The sequence below is a fragment of the Trachypithecus francoisi genome, unplaced genomic scaffold, assembly GCF_009764315.1.
Source record: "Trachypithecus francoisi isolate TF-2019V2 unplaced genomic scaffold, Tfra_2.0 Lachesis_group2, whole genome shotgun sequence".
NCBI classification, from domain to species: domain Eukaryota; kingdom Metazoa; phylum Chordata; class Mammalia; order Primates; family Cercopithecidae; genus Trachypithecus; species Trachypithecus francoisi.
Window position 1 is genome coordinate 163,223,509 of NW_022681465.1, and position 21,639 is coordinate 163,245,147.

A 21,639-nucleotide genomic window follows, 5' to 3' on the forward strand; every position below is an offset into this window, starting at 1 on the left:
TGTTGCTGAATAAGTATCTGTTATTTTCCATTGGATTTACCATTCTTTATGCTTATGGTTGCCATGTGTATTTCATCTATGGTAAGTTTAAACCAAGAAGACAATGTTATAAATTTTGCTTTAAATAGTTATATACCTCTGTTAAATTGAGAGAAATAAAATAATATTTTCTATTTACCCACATATTTACCATTTCTAATAACTATTTATTTCTTCCTGAAGAGATAGGTTTCCATCTGTTTTTTTTTTTTTAGTCTAAACAGCCTCCTTTAGCATTTCTTTAGACAGGACTCCTAGCTATGAATTCTTGTAGATATCTTTTATCTGAAGCTGTCTTTATTTTACTTTTATTGTTGAAGGGTATTTTCATTGCCTGTAGGATTCTGCTTTGACAGTTTTATGTTTATCTAGGATCTTAAAGATATTGTTCCGTTTTCTTCTGTCCATCCTACCTTTGATGAAAAGTCAGACATATTTCAAACTGTTATTCCATTATGTAATTTTTTTTCTGACTCCTTTCAAGAATTTGTTTTAAACTTTGCCAGCAGTTTGATTTTAATGCCCTTGGTATGGTTTTCTTTGCACTTTTTCAATTTTAGGTCTGCTGAGTATCTTCGTAAGTTTGGGCTTCTGTAACAAAATACCATAGACTGGGTGGCTTAAACAACAAATATTCCTTTTTCACAATTTTGTAGGCTGGGATGGATAGAACTAATAGAATAGATGTATCCTATTTGTTAGGATAGGACCTTTTTTCTGGTTTACAAATGGTTACTTTCTTACTGTATCCTCACATGCTTCAAATTACTTTAAATATTATATCTATTACTTGTTTTTTAAAATATTTCCCATTTGAATTCTACTTTATAAGAAGTAAATGCCATGACTCCTGCTTTTTGTCATTGTGGTTATCACTAGTTGATATATATTTATAATTTAGCTCTTTTCTATTTATTAGGTTTATTGTAATGGTAATGCAGCTGTATTTATAGAGCAAATCTTGCTCTCTATTTTTACCCACATTCTAATTATTTTTTAATTCAAGAAATTTTTCCACTATAAATGTAAATTTGTGATGGGAAAACCTTTATATAATAATGAAGGTCATTAAATAAATGTTTCCTCTCATACATTTCTTAAATTGTTCAGGTGATATATTTTATCATAAAAATACTTCTAAAGTATATGATATAAAAGTGTAAATGAAAGAGAATTTAAACTTTTACATCGTATACTTTAGAAGTATTTTTATAATAAAAGTATTTATATTACCTGAATAATTTAAAATTTACTTCCTTCATCTTCCTTCCATTTCTTTACAACTCTCCACATTTCTCAATGCCTAAATACAAGTTTCTTCACTAGAGATAAACACTGTTATTAGTATAATATTTTTCAGATACTTTTCTATGTATTTATACATGCATATATAAAATAGTTTTATAGAATGTTTACATAACTTTATCTTATTGTATGAATTGTTCAGCAATATGAATTTTTTAATTTATAGTATGGCTTTATGAATCAGTATATGTTAGCTCACCTTATCATGATCACATAATATTCTACCATATGACTGTATTGACATTTATTTTTCTTTCTTCTGATGTATAATTTTTTTATTAAAAGAGATAAAGATTCATTAAGACTCTTCGTTCACATGTGTACAATGTATTAAAGGTATTACACGTTCTCTAGAAGTAGAATGCCATGTCGGATGGTATACACCTTTAGCATTTTAATAAGTACTGCCATATTGCTTTCCAGAATGGCTGTACTTATTTATACCCTCAACTGAAGTACTGGTAAGCTAAAATTTCCCCACGTTGCCTGTTCTCACATTTTTCTCATTAAAATTATTTTGCCTTTATATTTGTAAGTGTTCTTTATATACTATAAATGTAACAACTATTCTCCCTAGTTTCTAGCTCTTTAAAAACTTTAATCTTTATTGTCTTGTCTTAAAGAAGTTTTTAAATTAATGACATATTATTTTTATGTCATGAATTATTTTGTCTGATGCTAGAAGTTTTCTGTAAGTAAGAAAAAGGCAAGAAAATTCATGGCCTCAATTTTCTACAATTAAGTATCCTGATAATTAATAATCAGGATACTCTGTAATTACACAGAGGTCCCATCTTTGTTTTTATGTGTGTTTACTGTGTGGTTGGAGTTCTTTTTCCATTGAAGTAGTTATTCACTGCACATAAGTTTGATGTTTTGTTTCCCCACTCTTCTCTCATGGTTTCTTTGCTAATCTAAACTCACCTGTTTTATATTGTTTAGTAATATTTTTAAGAGAGTCTCGTTCTGTCACCCAGGCTGGGGTTCAGTGGTACAAACATAGATCACCGCAGCCTTGACCTCCTGGGGCCAGCCTCCTGAGTAGCTGGTGCTACAGGCACTTGCCACCATGCCCAGCTTTATTTATTTATTTATTTAGTTAGTTAGTTAGTTAGTTAGTAAAAACAGGGGTCTCACTATGTTACCCAAGCTGGTCTTAAGCTCCTGGGCTCATGCGATTCCATTTAACCTCCCTAAGGCCTGAGTTTACAGCTGAGCCACTGTACCTAGCCCCAACCCTCCATTTTCAAATGGATTGTTCTCTCTATAACATTTTGTCTTTCATTGCAACAGATTTGGCAGGAGGAGGAGTTTACCCATATATCCAATGGGGTGATATATGTATGCCTACTTCACTATCATGATCAAATCTCGAAAGTTTTTAAAGAGTAAGAAATAAGAAACATGTTCACTCAGATTCATGGTACTTAAAGAACACTTACAAATTAAAACTGTGTAAATAAAGGCAAAATCATTTTTAGTGGGAAAGGCAAAAAAACAGGCAAATCACAGATATAAAAATAAATGTCTATTCATTTATGAATATGTTTTAATAAAGGAAATTAATCCATTCTAATTTATATATTGGTATATGAGTATGCTTACATGTATTTTTTCTATTTACTATTTTTTGTTGTTTCTCTTTCAAAATTCCTAGTTTTTTACAGAATTATATGTCTCATAAAATTTGACATTTCTATGCTATTTGTAGTTAAACTCTACATTTTAAAAAATGTTTTAACTTTATGACATGATTTCTCAGCATTTACAAAATTAAACTCTCTACAACTTCTATTCCAATCAAAGCAATCTTTTTAGCATATGAGAGACTGCATGAAGCAAGGAAAACTTTCCTTTTGGTTGTACATGGAACTGGGTTTATGGGCACAGGGGGTTCTTGCTGGGCAATCTTTCCCCTCTTAATTCAGCTCCCCAATGCCCTCCTATGGAAGATACCTCACCATATTAAGAGTCACTTCTGTGGTTCTAGCTTGAAGGGAATACTGGAGCCTGGTGCTTCCAGCTTGAGATAAGCACAATTGTGCTCATTAGATTATCCTTATAATAAATTTCCCCATTAACTACTCACAAAATTGTCCAAACTTGTAGCCCTTTTTGTTTTTGATCTTGATGATAATTCCATGGTTCTATTCTAGTCTACCCTTTCCCAGTATGATGAGTGGTTTAGACAGATCTGTTGGATTTTATCAAGTTATCCCTTTTATATATCTTCCAAAAAATCCTAAGTGCTCTGAGCTTACCAGTTTTCCTGATCTGCTGTCTCATATATTTATATTTCTTCAATCATCTTAATGTGGGTTTAAGACAAAGGAGATATCAGTGCTTGCATTTAGTCAGTCACCTTTCTTTGATTGGAAGTAAACACTTAAATATACCAGAACAAAAACTGAAAACACTTTTTTTATTATTATTATAAGTTATGGGGTACATGTACACAGCGTGCAGTTTTGTTACATAGGTATACACGTGCCATGGTGGTTCGCAACACTCATTAACCCATCACCTACATCAGGTATTTCTCCTAATGCTATCCCTTCCCTAGGCCCCCATCCCCTAACAGGCCCTGGTGTATGATGTTCCCCTCCCTGCGTCCATGTATTCTCATTGTTCACCTCCCGCTTATGAGTGAGAATTTGAGGTGTTTGGTTTTCTGTTCTTGTGTTAGTTTGCAGGGAATGATGGTTTCCAGCTTTATCCATGTCCCTGCAAAGGACATGAATTCATCCTTTTATGACTGCATAGTATTCCATGGTGTATATGTGCCACATTTTCTGTATCCAGTCAGTCTCACTGATGGACATTTGGGTTGGTTCCAAGTCTTGCTATTGTGAATAGTGCCACAATAAACAAACATGTGTTATGTGTCTTCATAGCACAATGATTTATAATCCTTTGGGTATATACCCAGTAATGGGATGGCTGGGTCAAATGGTATTTCTAGTTCTAGATCCTTGAGGAATCACCACACTGTCTTCCACAATGGTTGAACTAATTTACACTCCCACCAACAGTGTAAAAGCATTCTTGTTTCTCCACATCCTCTCCAGCATCTGTTGTTTCCTCACTTTTTAATGATCACCATTCTAACTGGCATGAGATGGTATCTCATTGTGGTTTTGATATGCATTTCTCTAATGAACAATGATGAGATTTTCATTCGTTTGTTGGTTGCATAAATCTCTTCTTTTGAGAAGTGTCTCTTCATATCCTTCGCCCACTTTTTGATGGGGTTGTTTTTTTCTTGTAAGTTTGCTTAAGTTCTTTGTAGATTATTAATATTTATTAGCCCTTTGTCAGATGGATAGACTGCAAAACTTTTCTCCCATTCTAGGTTGCCTGTTCACTCTGATGGTAGTTTCTTTTGCTGTGCAGAAACTATTTAGTTTAATTAGATCCCATGTGTCAATTTTGGCTTTTGTTGCCATTTATTTTGGTGTTTTAGACATGAAGTCTTTGCCCATGCCTATGTCCTGAATGGTATTGCCTAGGTTTTCTTCTAGGATTTTTATTGTTTTAGGTCTTACATTTAAGTCTTTAATCCATCTTGACTTAATTTTTGTATAAGGGGTAAGGAAGGGGTCCAGTTTCAGTTTTATGCATATAGCTAGCCAGTTTTCCTAACACTATTTATTAAATAGGAAATCTTTTCCCCATTGCTTGTTTGTGTCAGGTTTGTCAAAGGTCAGATGGTTGTATATGTGTGGTGTTAGTTCTGAGGCCTCTGTTCTGTTCCATTGGTCTATATATCTGTTTTGGTACCAGTACCATGCTGTTTTGGTTACTGTAGTCTTAGAGTAGAGTTTGAAGAGCAAATAAATTCAAAAGTTAGCAGAAGCAAGAAATAACTGAGATCAGAGCAGAACTGAAGGAGATAGAGACACAAAAACACCCTTCAAAAAAGCCAATGAATACAGGAGCTGGTTTTTTGAAAAATTAAACAAAATAGACTGCAACCCAGACTAATGAAGAATTAAAGAGAGAAGAATCAAATAGATGCAATAACAAAATGATAAAGGGATATCTCCACTGATCCCACAGAAATACAAACTACCAACAGAGAATACTATAAACACCTCTATGCAAATAAACTAGAAAATCTAGAAGAAATGGATAAATTCCTGGACACACACACCCTCCCAAGCCTAAACCAGGAAGAAGTCGAATCTCTAAATAGACCAATATCAGGCTCTAAAATTGAGGCAATAATTAATAGCTTACCTATGAAAAAATGTCCAGGACCAGACGGATTCACAGCTGAATTTTACCAGAGGTACAGACAGGAGCTCGTATCAATTCTTCTGAAACTACTCCAAACAATAGAAAAAGAGGTAGTCCTCTCTAACTCATTTTATGAGGCCAGCATCATCCTGATACCAAAACCTGGCAGAGATACAACAACAAAAAAGAAAATCTCAGGCCATTATCCCTGATGAGCATCGATGCAAAAATCCTCAATAAAATACTGGTGAACTGAATCCAGCAACATATCAAAAAGCTTACTCACCACAATCAAGTCGGCTTCATCCCTGGGATGCAAGGCTGGTTCAACGTACACAAATCAATAAACGTAATCCATCACATAAACGGAACCAATGACAAAAACCACATGATTATCTCAATAGATGCAGAAAAGGCCTTCAACAAAATTCAACAGCATTTCATGCTAAAAACTCTCAATAAACTAGGTATTGAGGGAATGTATCTCAAAATAATGAGAGCTATTTATGACAAACCCACAACCAATATCATACTGAATGGGCAAAAACTGGAAGCATTCCCTTTGAAAATCGGCACAAGGCAAGGATGCCCTCTCTCACCACTCCTATTCAACATAGTGTTGGAAGTTCTGGCGAGGGCAATCAGGCAAGAGAAAGGAATAAAGGTATTCAAATAGAAAAAGAAGAAGTCAAATTGTCTCTGTTTGCAGATGACATGACTGTGTATTTAGAAAACCCCACCATCTAGCCCAAAATCTCCTTAAGCTGATAAGCAACTTCAGCAGTCTCAGGACAAAAAATCAATGTGCAAAAATCACAAGCATTCCTATACACCAATAACAGACAAACAGCCAAATTATGAGTGAACTCCCATTCACAATTGCTACAAATAGAATAAAATACCTAGGAATACAACTTACAAGGGATGTCAAGGACCTCTTCAAGGAGAACTACAAACCACTGCTCAAGGAAATAAGAGAAGACACCAAATAAATAGAAAAACATGACATGCTTATGGATAGGAAGACTCAATATCGTGAAAATGGCCATCATGCCCAAAGTAATTTATAGATTCAATGCCATCCCCATCAAGCCACCATTGACTTTCTTCACAGAATTGGAAAAATCTACTTTAAGCTTCATATGGAACCAAAAAAGAGCCCACATAGCCAAGACAATCCTAAGCAAAAGGAACAAAGCTGGAGGTATCATGCTACCTGACTTCAAACTATACTGAAAACACATTTTTAATCTAAATTATGTTATTGGGTTATAGGACGAGACACATAAAATTAAAATATTTCAGAAAAATTTAATCTTTTATTCAAAATTAGTAACTTTACATATTAGAAAGTATACTTTTAGTGATTGTCCAAACTGCTAGTCACCATTTATTATTTATACCCTTTAATATTACGGCAAATATTTAGTTATGCACTCAATCTCCAAATAGGCAAAAAGAATAATCAACTAAAGTTTATATCATTTAAAAGAAAAAATCATTATGCAACTAAAACAATTCTCTCTCATATTAAGGAAACATAGCACATGCCTAAATAATGTTAGCTCCTTTTCCCCATTTCATAGTAAAGAATCATACAGTCTCCTCTCACTCTTCCTAAGAAAGCATATGAAAGTTCTAGATATAAAAATCTTAAAGTTTTATCTCCCCTAACATTATTTGATCATAAAGTTCCCTGGTCAGTGGAACATAAGACTTTTTCAAGTTATCCATGAAGTAAAGTGGTTCAGAAATTTTCAGTGGATTAAATCCTTCTTCCACCAACCGATACTTCAATAGTTTGAATGTTCCTGTTGCTTCCATTTTTTCCTGTAAAGCAATTACCAGGATGAGTAGAATCATTTAATAACTATAATATACTAATATAGAGTTAATACTATAGAGTTAATATTATAGACCATAATATTAAATTATAACATTTTATATCTAGTGATCTCTGTATTTTCTACTAATAATTTAACACTAGAAATAAAAAAGTATTCTAGAATATTAAAATATTTGATTTACCTGTAAACTTTACTCAAATATAAACTCATTCAACATATAAGAATTATGAACATAATCATTAAACTGATTATAATTATGTCTAAAACACATAGGTTATCTCTTCAATTCAATGCCAATATAATATTATGTATAGAGAATGCTGTAAGATGCTGAGGAGATAAAAGCCACAAAAGACAGCAATTTCTACTACAAGTACACACAAATCTATTATAAAAAGCAGAATACTGTAAGAGCTAGATGGGGTACAGAATGTTCTAAAACATGGCTTAAATTTGCCCAGAGGGGTTACTTGAATGCTGTAAAACTTGAGGTATCTCAGTGAATTTCCAAGGTCCTCACAGGATATCTTGTTTTCAAGAGAAACTCAGTGACATCTGTTAGTCACCACTCACAAACTACTAGCTCAAGGTTCACAGTTTCAGTAGTAATTTGTAATACATTCAATGATGTCATTATCTTTGCAAATTTGGGTTTTTGGTAGTTGCTGGGATAAAAAGCAAGTACAGCCAAAAATCATCATGGAACATGAAATCAGACTGTCCCTGTCCAATCCAATCTAATTCCAAGGTCTGAAGAACTGTGCAGTGCCCAACTTACATCTCCTTAATACGTGACTATAGTTATTTGAAAATGAAATGAAAGCATTTATTTATTTATATGGATTATTTTTCAGGTGGCTACTCATTTGTTAGACCTAAATACTTACTGTTTTTCCTTAACTAGTGAATAAACACATGTTTAGGTATTTGCTTTGACCCAAGAGTGCTATGAGACATTAAAGATGCCATGAGTCTAGAAAGTTTAAGAGTCTCTGTTTCAAGGTGTTTAAAGGAGATAAGAGTGTATCTCTTTGTGGGAATCTCAGGTATGGATAAACGGTCTGTTTAAGTGAGATGACATGTAGAGACTCATACAACATTCTATGAGTAGCTTGGCCATTTTTATTTATCCTTTTGGACTATTTGAGTCAACTTCACTTTGAACCCCCTTCCCTGATCTCCCTTCCTTCCTCTATCTCCCCTGATCCAACAGTGTCATCACAGCTAGATATGGCTATACAAGCACATATATCCTTTTACTCTTCTCTTAAAAATCAGCAGCTCACGGTATTTATACAATTTAATGTTCTGCCATTTTTAAGCTTAATACTATACAAAGTATATTTTCCTGGGTCCTGTAATTTTCTTCAAAATAGAACTTAGAAAATTGTTTTATAAGGTCTCATTTAATTGTCATATTTTAATTAACTTTGCCCTTATTCATGAACTTTTAGAGAATATAAAAATTTTTACTACTATAGTCCTTTGAGAAATGTATGCATATATAACATTTATACATCTTTGATTACTTCCTAAGATGTATTTTGACTAAGTCAAAATATATGCAAACTGTTAAGAGTGTGATCATATATTACCAAATTGTTTTCTAGAGAGGTTATAACAATTTGTGTTTCCATGAGTAGAAAGAAAGGACCAAGCTCGTTTTATCCCAGCCACACTGAATATTATAACATTTCACTTTTTTGTGACTTGTTGGCAAAAAGAGTTCTATTTTTTAATTTGTGCTAAATAGATTTGTAATACAATCCTTGTTTGACTCATTTTATCAGAAGTAACTTTTACTTTTGCATTCCTTTTATGAGATCATGTATTACTAACATTCATTTATTAAACAAATATTTGACTGCTGTCAGGCTTTATTTCTAGCTATAGCAAATACTTGAATAAACATAACAGTCATAGTCCATGTTATTTTTAGGTGTTTAAAGATCCTAAAATGCTTTCTAAATTTGTGCAAGGCTGATCTAATCTTCTAAAGTAGTCTTGTGCTAAAATATTTTTTCCATTTAATTAAAGTGAATTTTATGTTGCCCTGGAAAAAAATTCTTAAAATATTATTTGTCCTATCAACTTTCTACTCCATCAAAATACATTACTTATGGGGTGGGCTGAGGATGAGGAGGGACGAGAGGCAGCTTGGTATGGTTGTAAAAGGACAACATGAGGGAAACTTGTGATTTTGAAATTGTTCATATCTTTACTGTGGTCATGAATGCATGAAGTTGCACAGGTGATAAAACTGTATAGAAAATATACACACACAAATGAGTGTAAGTAAAGCAGGAGAATTTTTAATAAGATGGGTGGATTATGTTGACATCCTGGTTGTAACAGATCTGCAAAATGTTATCCTTGGGGGAAACCAGGTGAAGGATATACAAGTTCTCTCTTATTATTTCTTACAACTGCATGTGAATCTACAACTATCTCAAAAAATTTCATTGAAAATATATTACTTCTGCTTTATATTTACTTACCTTTAGTGTTTCAGAGGGTCATTGTTAAAATAATCTGAGACAATGTGAAAACTCAAAATAAAAAAGGCAAATGAAATATGTATTATGATAGTTCAGAGGATGTGTCCCATTGAATAAGCAGTGATTTGGCTGCAGTGATTGCTTGGCAAATACTATAAACCTGAATATGATACAGGCTATTGCTCCACTAGGGGTCTAATAGTGAAATAACAAACGTATTCAGAAAAAAAAAATATCTGTGTGGTTGGATGTTAAGAGATGATGAGTACTAATTTGGGGAAATTATATTTGATGCAAAATATTAAATACACGAATGGTTGAATAAATAAGTAAAGTTACCCAGTAGTTAAGGAAATCTGTTTTCTTTTTACTGTACTTATGCCAGTAACCTAACAAGAGATTAAGTCCTCATCCCAAAATAAATAAACTCAGAATTTCTCACACGGGGAAGGTCCAGGTGACGGGGAATTTGGACAGAACAGCAGTAACAATTAAAAGCAGGATTGCCTAAAGCCAGATGCCTTTATGTTCTGCACACATCTTGCCATCTCTTTGATGTCTCCTTAATGGAGCCTAATTCTAGGCACATAGCACCAAATGTTTTCACAAGATATAAGTAAGGTGTGGTTTTGGATTGCCACTGTCACTGGGACCATCATTTTGCTCTGAGGTCCTGACTGAAGAGGAAGAGAGCAATTCTATAATTAGGACAAAGACATTTATGCCCTAGCATTTCACCATGCCCCCTCTATAATTAGGCTTCAAAGATGGCATCGATCTGCATCAACTCCACATGCCACGCCTCTCACATAACTCACATGTTATCCAAAGGATACAATATTATTTTGCAATTAAACTACCTCCTTGTTTCCTGGTCTTATATTTAATAGTAAACTGCACCACTAAAATTACCTGAATTCTTAAAAATCGTGGACAAGCATAAGCTGGTAAAGATGTTACAACTTGTTCATAAACTTTTTCCAAATCTAAAGATTTATTTGGTTTTAAAATAATAGAAGCCATTCCTGCTCTTCCTTCATAACCTGAAAAAAAAGTTTGAAATAGAGCCATTTTTAAGTACCAAATAACTTTTTTTTTTTTTTTTTTTTTTTTTTTTTTTTTTTTTTTTTGAGGCGGAGTCTCGCTTTGTCGCCCGGACTGGAGTGCAGTGGCCGGATCTCAGCTCACTGCAAGCTCCACCTCCCGGGTTTACGCCATTCTCCTGCCTCAGCCTCCCAAGTAGCTGGGACTACAGGCGCCCGCCACCTCGCCCGGCTAGTTTTTGTATTTTTAGTAGAGACGGGGTTTCACCATGCTAGCCAGGATGGTCTCGATCTCCTGACCTCGTGATCCGCCCGTCTCGGCCTCCCAAAGTGCTGGGATTACAGGCTTGAGCCACCGCGCCCGGCCCCAAATAACTTTAAAAGAGAATTCTGTACATGATAATTGGCACACATGGAGACATTAAATCTATTTCAGTAATAATAAGACAACAGTAGCATAAACAAGTCTGTATCCTTCCCTGAACATATGATTTACCCCCAGAAACATTTAAGGACAGGGAAGACCAGAGTCTATCTCTAATTGCCTATACTACAGAAGTGAAATACATGGAATGGGCAACACTATAAATTACAATGAATTTGCATCCCACCACCACTAAAACAAATATTAAGAAAGAAAACATTTATTAAAAGGCAACTATATTCCAGCAGAAATATATATCCTAAGCTTTAATGTAAAATATGAAGGGCATATTTTATTTATTTATTTTATTTTATTTTTTTGAGACGAAGTTTCGCTCTGTTCCCCAGGCTGCAGTGCAGTGGCGCCATCTTGGCTCACTGCAAGCTCTGCGTCCGGGGGTTCGTGCCATTCTCCTGCCCTCAGCCTTCCCAGTAGCTGGGACTATAGGCGCCCGCGACCATGCCTGGCTAATTTTTGCATTTTTAGTAGAGACGGGGTTTCACTGTGTTAGCCAGGATGGTCTCGATCACCTGACCTTGTGATCCACCCGCCTTGGCCTCCCAAAGTGCTGGGATTGCAGGTGTGAGCCACCGCCCCCAGCTAAAGGGCATATTTTTAAGGAACTAGAAACTCGTATTTCCATAATTAATTCCACAAATCATTTAATGATTATCATGCCACCTGTGGATCTTTACAGGGGTCAGAATGTCCTGGAATCTTTCTCCAACACTCGGTGGCTATTTATTAAGTAATCATTCCCTTCTTCTGCTCTCCCATCCAAACACTCACATCCCTGATCTCCCTGCACCTAAAGCATTTGCTGAAAAATGGAGAATGGCTGTCTTACGACTTCAAATTGGTCACTTTTCTGTGACATTTTCAACATCATGAGACAATCCTCATATGCATAAATATAAGGATAATAAGTCCAAATTTAAAAGTAATTTTTATAAAGAGCTATCTTAACTAAAAGTCAGTATTTTTAAACATTTAAAGTAGAACATGTTCTTGTTTAGTGGTATGTACAAACACTAGTCATAAAAAGAAAAATAATAGACTAATAAAAAGCTGTAACTAATTCCAAGCAGTGAGTCACTGATCAGAGTTTTCAAGCTTTGCTTAAAAATACACACAGGCATTAAAATTCAGTTGGTACCTTTCCCGTGAAGTGACCATGAACTTTGTTAGCTTGGTCAAGGGCATTACTTGCCAAGGCAGTAATAAAATCTTTATCATAATACCCAAAAATTAAAATGTTGAATTAGCAAGACTATTGCAAAACTATAGAATAGTGGAAATTCTATTCTAAGACTCTTTCCCAAATCTGAAATATATTTATACCTGATATAGCCACACCATAGACGTTTGCTTCCTGTATGAAATCCAACATTCCAATAACATCAACAACCTCAGCGGTTGAGACATTTTCTCCTTTCCATCTAAATGAAAAAAATCAAATTCCAGTTAGTGCACCGGTATTTGAAAAACCAGGTACCCAGTTTTAGTTTCAGTGTCTTGTATTTGGCTCTGTGCAAGCACCTACTGACCAACGTAACTGTAGTTTTCAAGCTGAAAGGCATTTCTAAGAAAGCACTTTGTTGGTATTTCAACAAAATCAGCATTGGTCTTTTAGTTAAAATTACTTTATATCTCATTGTATAAATTATTTTCTACGTTTTATGATATACATAAAAATAAAATAATTATAAGGATTATCATTACAAAAATATTATTTTGTAAAATAACAATGAAGTACAAAACATTTCTTTTCTCTGGTGATAAGAATTGAAAGTAAAGCTCTAGTTGCCTTTTAATACATTGACCCACTTTAGTTTCTAGGTGTTAACCCCTTTGGCTCCTTTAATGCTTTTGAATGAATATTTTGCTTTAATTGAAATAATTTTATATAAAGCGAGCTTATAACATGGTACAAGAAGGCAAGGATGTAAGAAGTTACTTATTCAAGCATTCATTCAAGTCATTGGACTAGTAAAGCAAAATAATTTCATAGACCTAAAATAATCTTAGAGAATTAAAAAAGGAAATGTGCAAAAGGGGATTTTTGCTGTTTCAAAATTTTTATCATTAGGCCAAGAATTAGACTACAGTTGACCAAACTGGCTTTTTTTTTTAACCCTATCATTTATATTTTACATCTGTCTGCCAGCTTTATTTCCTTAAAAAGGAGCTCACTGATTTGTTCTAAACTGATTCAATAAAATAATTATAAAATTTTACAACAAAATTTAACTTGTGGTTCAGTCTAGAGACAGATGGCCAATAAATTTTTTAATGAGGAGACATGGAGATAAAAGGGCTCTGTCTGCCCTGAAAGCTAAAGCATATGTGGTCTCCGATGTTTCTATAGAAGCATGGTTCACAGTTACAGAAGAAGCTGTGCATCCCAAGACATTTCATACCTGAAAGTGTCTCCAGTACGGTCCCAAAAATAAAGGAAATTGTCTTGATTCTGGACTATCAAGTCTCCGGTGTTAAGGTAAACATCTCCCTTCTTAAAAACATCACAAAGCAATTTGTCTTTTGTGTGCTTGTAAGGCCCAGCATAGCCAAAGAAGGGATTTTTTGCATGCACTCGAGAAATGAGAAGTCCAGGTTCTCCTGAAAGAAAGAACGACATTTTTGCAGCCATTCGATCAAAACTATTGTTACACACATCATGCATGTATCTATATTATATCTGGCCAGCACAACCAATGCTGCTTATCTCAGCTTCCTCTGAACCTACTTCTGTATGTGACATCATTTACCCTTGGTGCCTATATCTAGCACATCCTTTCATAGATTACTAAAAATACAAATTACTTTGGAAAAACTAATAAAAAGGAATTGAATGGAAAGAAAAGGCTCATTAGATTTCTTATACTTCCCAGGTGGATAGACCAATGGCTACTTTTGTTTTGGATTATGTAGATGTTACCACAGATAATATTGACATTCATGATATAAATAACAACAGTAGTAATAGTGTTAATAACATAATGATAGCATTTTCGTTATTGGGCATTTACCATGAGCCCTTTGCAAATGTCACCTTGCTTATTCTGCATAGAAATCCTTTGATATAATCCCTATTTTACCAGCAAGGAACTAGGACCCAAAGGGGTACAATAGCTGCTATGCTCAGAGAGATAAATGGAACTAGAACTCAAATTTAACTTTTTTGTTGTTGTTGTTGAGATGGGAGTCTCGCTCTGTCGCCCAGGCTGGAGTGCAGTGGCCAGATCTCAGCTCACTGCAAGCTCCGCCTCCCGGGTTTACGCCATTCTCCTGCCTCAGCCTCCCTAGTAGCTGGGACTACAGGCGCCCGCCACCTCGCCCGGCTAGTTTTTTGTATTTTTTAGTAGAGACGAGGTTTCACCGTGTTTGCCAGGATGGTCTCGATCTCCTGACCTCGTGATCCGCCCGTCTCGGCCTCCCAAAGTGCTGGGATTACAGGCTTGAGCCACCGCGCCCGGCCCAAATTTAACTTTTTATGACTTTGTGTGGCAAGGTTTCTGTATAATACTATCTCTCATCCAATACACAAATACATTTTATTATAATAAAATGGTTTATTCCTCTGGTATGCTATTCTGGAAATCTTTGATGGGAAAGAGATGAGCCATTGAAAAGATTTCCTATTCCACGATACTTACTAGTTTCAGTTATGTTTAGACACATTATCTGAAATGATTTTCCAATCAAACTTATTCAAATTAATTAAGATTTTCCTCAGCAATCTGCAAGGTAAAAGCTACTTCTAAGAGAAGGAAAAAGGAAAAAGGACAGCAGCAATCACTGCTCTGGAAGTCTTCACGGCTATTGTCTACTTGCTATGCCTGCTATAAAGAAATACAGTGTTCATGTGACTAGATGAAGTTGGAGTCCAGCAAACTATAATACAGAGTGATTTCTGTCTTTTAAATGCTCTTAAAAAAATAAGTCTCACTCTGTGACCCAGGCTGGAGTGCAGTGGCATGATCATGGCCCACCACAGCCTTGTCTTACCAGACTCAACCGATCCTTCCACCTCAACTTCCCAAGTAGCGGGGCTGCAGGGCACGCCACCAGGCCCAACTAATTTTGACATTTTTTTGGAAACACAAGGTCTCACCAGGTTGCCCAGTTGATCTAGAACTCTTGGGCTTAAGCAATTCTCCCACCTCAGCCTCCAAAAGTATTGGGATTACTGGCATGAGCCACCAGACCCAGTCAACAGTCTTTACTCGACTCCCATTTCTCCCACTCCTGGTCATTCTGGCTTTCAAGGGCACATAGGTCACTGGCCAAAGCAAATCTTCTCTGCTCCAGCAGAGTCTGATAGCATCATCATCATCATCATCGTCGTCATCATTCCCAACACCATCATATCAGCATCATCACCATCATTATCATCACCGCTATTATACCTATGGAGCACTTTTTGGGTAATGGTCACTATTCTGAGTGTTTTACATATGTAATCCATTTAATTCTCATCACAAACCTACAAGAAAGGCCCTGATAATATCTTCATTTTAAGGTGAAAAAATTGAGGCATAAAAAAAGGAATTTGCCCAATGTCATACAGCTGTCAAATGCAGGAATCAGAGTGTGTATATATATACACACATATATATATGTATATATACACGTATATATGTGTGTGTGTGTGTGTGTGTGTATATATATATCTCCATCCAGGAACATCTGACTCCAAAGCCTCACCTCTGTGATATATTGTCTCTCTACATTCCCTATATTTCAGAATTTTTCAGGACTCTTACATCTCCCTTAAAATGTATTTTCTTTGGTTTTTTCTTTTTCTTTTTCAGGATACAGGTGACAGTTTCTTTTCTGATAAACTAATTGTTGCAAATGTTTAAATAGGTCACAGTGTATTTACATCTTTCTTGTTGGGCATACTTTACATTGTGAAGACACAATGCCTTAATGGAAAAAATATTGAGTAGCTCATAATGAGAATCCAAAATAGAAAAACAGATATTTGGGGTCAACCAGCTTTTTAAGAAAACCTGAGGTTGCATAAGCACAGTTCTGGGATTCAAGTTTTAATATCAGATATTATTGTAATTGTAAGAAATAGAACAGTAGAAAAGAGTGCTTAAGTTCTTTGCACTTTCCTCAGAAATTCCATGGCCAGTGTCTATAGAATAGAATTGGAGAAACATTTGATAAAAGCCAGTAGACTTGAAATTCAGAGATTCGGGAGATTTGTTTTTTAATAGACAAAATTTGCATTTTTTTTTTTTTTTTTTTTTTAGTCTTTCAGCTACCAGAAAATAAAAACAGGTTTGCCACCTTATCTTCACATTTGAAGTAAAGATTTAGTCAAGTCACTTCTGGAGGGGCGGAGCAAGATGGCCGAATAGGAACAGCTCCAGTCTCCAACTCCCAGCGCCAGCAACACAGAAGACCGGTGATTTCTGCATTTTCAACTGAGGTATTGGGTTCAACTCACTAGGGAGTGCCGGACAATCGGTGCTGGTCAGCTGCTACAGCCCGACCAGCGAGAGCTGAAGCAGGGCGAGGCATCGCCTCGCCTGGGAAGCTCAAGGGGGAAGGGAATCCCTTTTTCTAGCCAGGGGAACTGAGACACACAACACCTGGAAAATCAGGTAACTCCCACCCCAATACTGCGCTTTAAGCAAACGGGAACACCAGGAGATCATATCCCACACTTGGCCGGGAGGGTCCCATGCCCACGGAGCCTCCCTCGTTGCTAGCACAGCAGTCTGCGATCTAACCGCAAGGCAGCAGCGAGGCTGGAGGAGGGGCGCCCACCATTGCTGAGGCTTAAGTAGGTAAATAAAGCTGCTGGGAAGCTCGAACTGGGTGGAGCTCACAGCAGTTCAAGGAAGCCTGCCTATCTCCGTAGACTCCACCTCTGGGGACAGGGCACAGCTAAACAACAACAACAACAACAACAAAAGCAGCAAAAACCTCTGCAGACGCAAACGACACTGTCTGACAGCTTTGAAGAGAGCAGTGGATCTCCCAACATGGAGGCTGAGATCTGAGAACGGAAGACTGCCTGCTCAAGTGGGTCCCTGACCCCTGAGTAGCCTAACTGGGAGACATCCCCCACTAGAGGCAGACTGACACCCCACACCTCACAGGGTGGAGTACACCCCTGAGAAGAAGCTTCCAAAGTAAGAATCAGACAGGTACACTCGCTGTTCAGCAATATTCTATCTTCTGCAGCCTCTGCTGCTGATACCCAGGCAAACAGGGTCTGGAGTGGACCTCAAGCAATCTCCAACAGACCTACAGCTGAGGGTCCTGACTGTAGGAAGGAAAAATAACAAACAGGAAGGACACCTACACCAAAACCCCATCAGTACATCACCATCATCAACGACCAGAGGCAGATAAAACCATAAAGATGGGGAAAAAGCAGGGCAGAAAAGCTGGAAATTCAAAAAATAAGAGCGCATCTACCCCTGCAAAGGAGCACAGCTCATCGCCAGCAACGGATCAAAGCTGGTCAGAGAATGACTTTGACAAGATGAGAGAAGAAGGCTTCAGTCCATCAAACTTCTCAGAGCTAAAGGAGGAATTACGTACCCAGCGCAAAGAAACTAAAAATCTTGAAAAAAGAGTGGAAGAATTGATAACTAGAATAATTAAGGCAGAGAAGGTCGTAAACGAAATGACAGAGATGAAAACCATGACACAAGAAATACGTGACAAATGCACAAGCTTCAGTAACTGACTCGATCAACTGGAAGAAAGAGTATCACCAATTGAGGATCAAATGAATGAAATGAAGCGAGAAGAGAAACCAAAAGAAAAAAGAAGAAAAAGGAATGAACAAAGCCTGCAAGAAGTATGGGATTATGTAAAAAGACCAAATCTACGTCTGATTGGGGTGCCTGAAAGTGAGGGGGAAAATGGAACCAAGTTGGAAAACACTCTTCAGGATATCATCCAGGAGAACTTCCCCAACCTAGTAGGGCAGGCCAACATTCAAATTCAGGAAATACAGAGAACGCCACAAAGATACTCCTCCAGAAGAGCAACTCCAAGACACATAATTGCCAGATTCACCAAAGTTGAAATGAAGGAAAAAATCTTAAGGGCAGCCAGAGAGAAAGGTCGGGTTACCCACAAAGGGAAGCCCATCAGACTAACAGCAGATCTCTCGGCAGAAACTCTACAAGCCAGAAGAGAGTGGGGGCCAATATTCAACATTCTTAAAGAAAAGAATTTTCAACCCAGAATTTCATATCCAGCCAAACTAAGTTTCATGAGTGAAGGAGAAATAAAATCCTTTACAGATAAGCAAATGCTTAGAGATTTTGTCACCAGCAGGCCTGCCTTACAAGAGACCCTGAAGGAAGCCCTAAACATGGAAAGGAGCAACTGGTACCAGCCATTGCAAAAACATGCCAAAATGTAAAGACCATCGAGGCTAGGAAGAAACTGCATCAACTAACGAGCAAAATAACCAGTTATTATCATAATGGCAGGATCAAGTTCACACATAACAATATTATCCTTAAATGTAAATGGACTAAATGGTCCAATTAAAAGACACACACTGGCAAACTGGATAAAGAGTCAAGACCCATCAGTCTGCTGTATTCAGGAGACCCATCTCACATGCAGAGACATACATAGGCTCAAAATAAAGGGAGGGAGGAAGATCTACCAAGCAAATGGAGAACAAAAAAAGTAGGGGTTGCAATACTAGTCTCTGATAAAACAGACTTTAAACCATCAAAGATCAAAAGAGACAAAGAAGGCCATTACATAATGGTAAAGGGATCATTTCAAAAGGAAGAGCTAACTATCCTAAATATATATGCATCCAATACAGGAGCACCCAGATTCATAAAGCAAGTCCTTAGAGACTTACAAAGAGACTTAGACTCCCATACAATAATAATGGGAGACTTCAACACCCCACTGTCAACATTAGACAGATCAACGAGACAGAAAGTTAACAAGGATAGCCAGGAATGGAACTCATCTCTGCAGCAAGCAGACCTAATAGACATCTATAGAACTCTCCACCCCAAATCAACAAAATATACATTCTTCTCAGCACCACATCACACTTATTCCAAAATTGACCACATAATTGGAAGTAAAGCACTCCTCAGCAAATATACAAGAACAGAAATTATAACAAACTGTCTATCAGACCACAGTGCAATCAAACTAGAACTCAGGACTAAGAAACTCAATCAAAACCACTCAACTACATGGAAACTGAACAATCTGCTCCTGAATGACTACTGGGTACATAACGAAATGAAGGCAGAAATAAAGATGTTCTTTGAAACCAATGAGAACAAAGATACAACATACCAGAATCTCTGGGACACATTTAAAGCAGTGTGTAGAGGGAAATTTATAGCACTAAATGCCCACAAGAGAAAGCTGGAAAGATCTAAAATGGACACTCTAACATCACAATTAAAATAACTAGAGAAGCAAGAGCAAACACATTCAAAAGCTAGCAGAAGGCAAGAAATAACTAAGATCAGAGCAGAACTGAAGGAGATAGAGACACAAAAAACCCTCCAAAAAATCAATGAATCCAGGAGTTGGTTTTTTGAAAAGATCAACAAAATTGACAGACCGCTAGCAAGACTAATAAAGAAGAAAAGAGAGAGGAATCAAATAGATGCAATAAAAAATGATAAAGGGGATATCACCACCGACCCCACAGAAATACAAACTACCATCAGAGAATACTATAAATGCCTCTACGCAAATCAACTAGAAAATCTAGAAGAAATGGATAATTTCCTGGACACTTACACTCTCCCAAGACTAAACCAGGAAGAAGTTGAATCCCTGAATAGACCAATAGCAGGCTCTGAAATTGAGGCAATAATTAATAGCCTACCCACCAAAAAAAGTCCAGGACCAGATGGATTCACAGCTGAATTCTACCAGAGGTACAAGGAGGAGCTGGTACCATTCCTTCTGAAACTATTCCAATCAATAGAAAAAGAGGGAATCCTCCCTAACTCATTTTATGAGGCCAACATCATCCTGACACCAAAGCCTGGCAGAGACACAACAAAAAAAGAGAATTTTAGACCACTATCCCTGATGAACATCGATGCAAAAATCCTCAATAAAATACTGGCAAACCGGATTCAGCAGCACATCAAAAAGCTTATCCACCATGATCAAGTGGGCTTCATCCCTGGGATGCAAGGCTGGTTCAACATTCGCAAATCAATAAACGTAATCCAGCATATAAACAGAACCAAAGACAAGAACCACATGGTTATCTCAATAGATGCAGAAAAGGCCTTTGACAAAAGTCAACAGCCCTTCATGCTAAAAACGCTCAATAAATTCGGGATTGATAGAACCTAGCTCAAAATAATAAGAGCTATTTATGACTAACCCACAGCCAATATCATACTGAATGGGCAAAAACTGGAAAAATTCCCTTTGAAAACTGGCACAAGACAGGGATGCCCTCTCTCTCCACTCCTATTTAACATAGTGTTGGAAGTTCTGGCTAGGGCAATCAGGCAAGAGAAAGAAATCAAGGGTATCCAGTTAGGAAAAGAAGAAGTCAAATTGTCCCTGTTTGCAGATGACATGATTGTATATTTAGAAAACCCCATTGTCTCAGCCCAAAATCTCCTTCAGCTGATAAGCAACTTCAGCAAAGTCTCAGGATACAAAATTAATGTGCAAAAATCACAAGCATTCTTATACACCAGTAACAGACAAACAGAGAGCCAAATCATGAATGAACTTCCATTCACAATTGCTTCAAAGAGAATAAAATACCTAGGAATCCTACTTACAAGGGATGTAAAGAACTCTTCAAGGAGAACTACAAACCACTGCTCAGTGAAATCAAAGAGGACACAAACAAATGGAAGAACATACCATGCTCATGGATAGGAAGAATCAATATCGTGAAAATGGCCATACTGCCCAAGGTAATTTATAGATTCAATGCCATCCCCATCAAGCTACCAATGAGTTTCTTCACAGAATTGGAAAAAACTGCTTTAAAGTTCATATGGAACCAAAAAAGAGCCCGCATTGCCAAGACAATCCTAAGTCAAAAGAACAAAGCTGGAGGCATCACGCTACATGACTTTAAACTATACTACAAGGCTACAGTAACCAAAACAGCATGGTACTGGTACCAAAACAGAGATATAGACCAATGGAACAGAACAGAGTCCTCAGAAATAATACCACACATCTACAGCCATCTGATCTTTGACAAACCTGAGAAAAACAAGAAATGGGGA

The 21,639-nt window shown here is 36.7% G+C and overlaps 1 protein-coding gene across 5 annotated transcripts in view; it reads right to left on the minus strand.

Moving 5' to 3' along the window:
* Positions 1-6,882: 6,882 nt before the first annotated feature.
* Positions 6,883-21,639, minus strand: part of SLC27A6 (solute carrier family 27 member 6) — a 72,439-nt gene continuing 57,682 nt past the window's right edge. For all 5 annotated transcript variants that reach the window (XM_033181359.1, XM_033181361.1, XM_033181358.1 and 2 more), the window contains 4 exons: positions 13,816-14,014; positions 12,737-12,834; positions 10,841-10,971; positions 6,883-7,413 (listed from right to left, as the gene is read on the minus strand). In XM_033181359.1, coding sequence (XP_033037250.1) covers positions 7,237-7,413; positions 10,841-10,971; positions 12,737-12,834; positions 13,816-14,014 — 605 coding nt within the window. In that variant the 3' untranslated portion in view covers positions 6,883-7,236. The remainder of the gene's footprint in view (positions 7,414-10,840; positions 10,972-12,736; positions 12,835-13,815; positions 14,015-21,639) is intronic.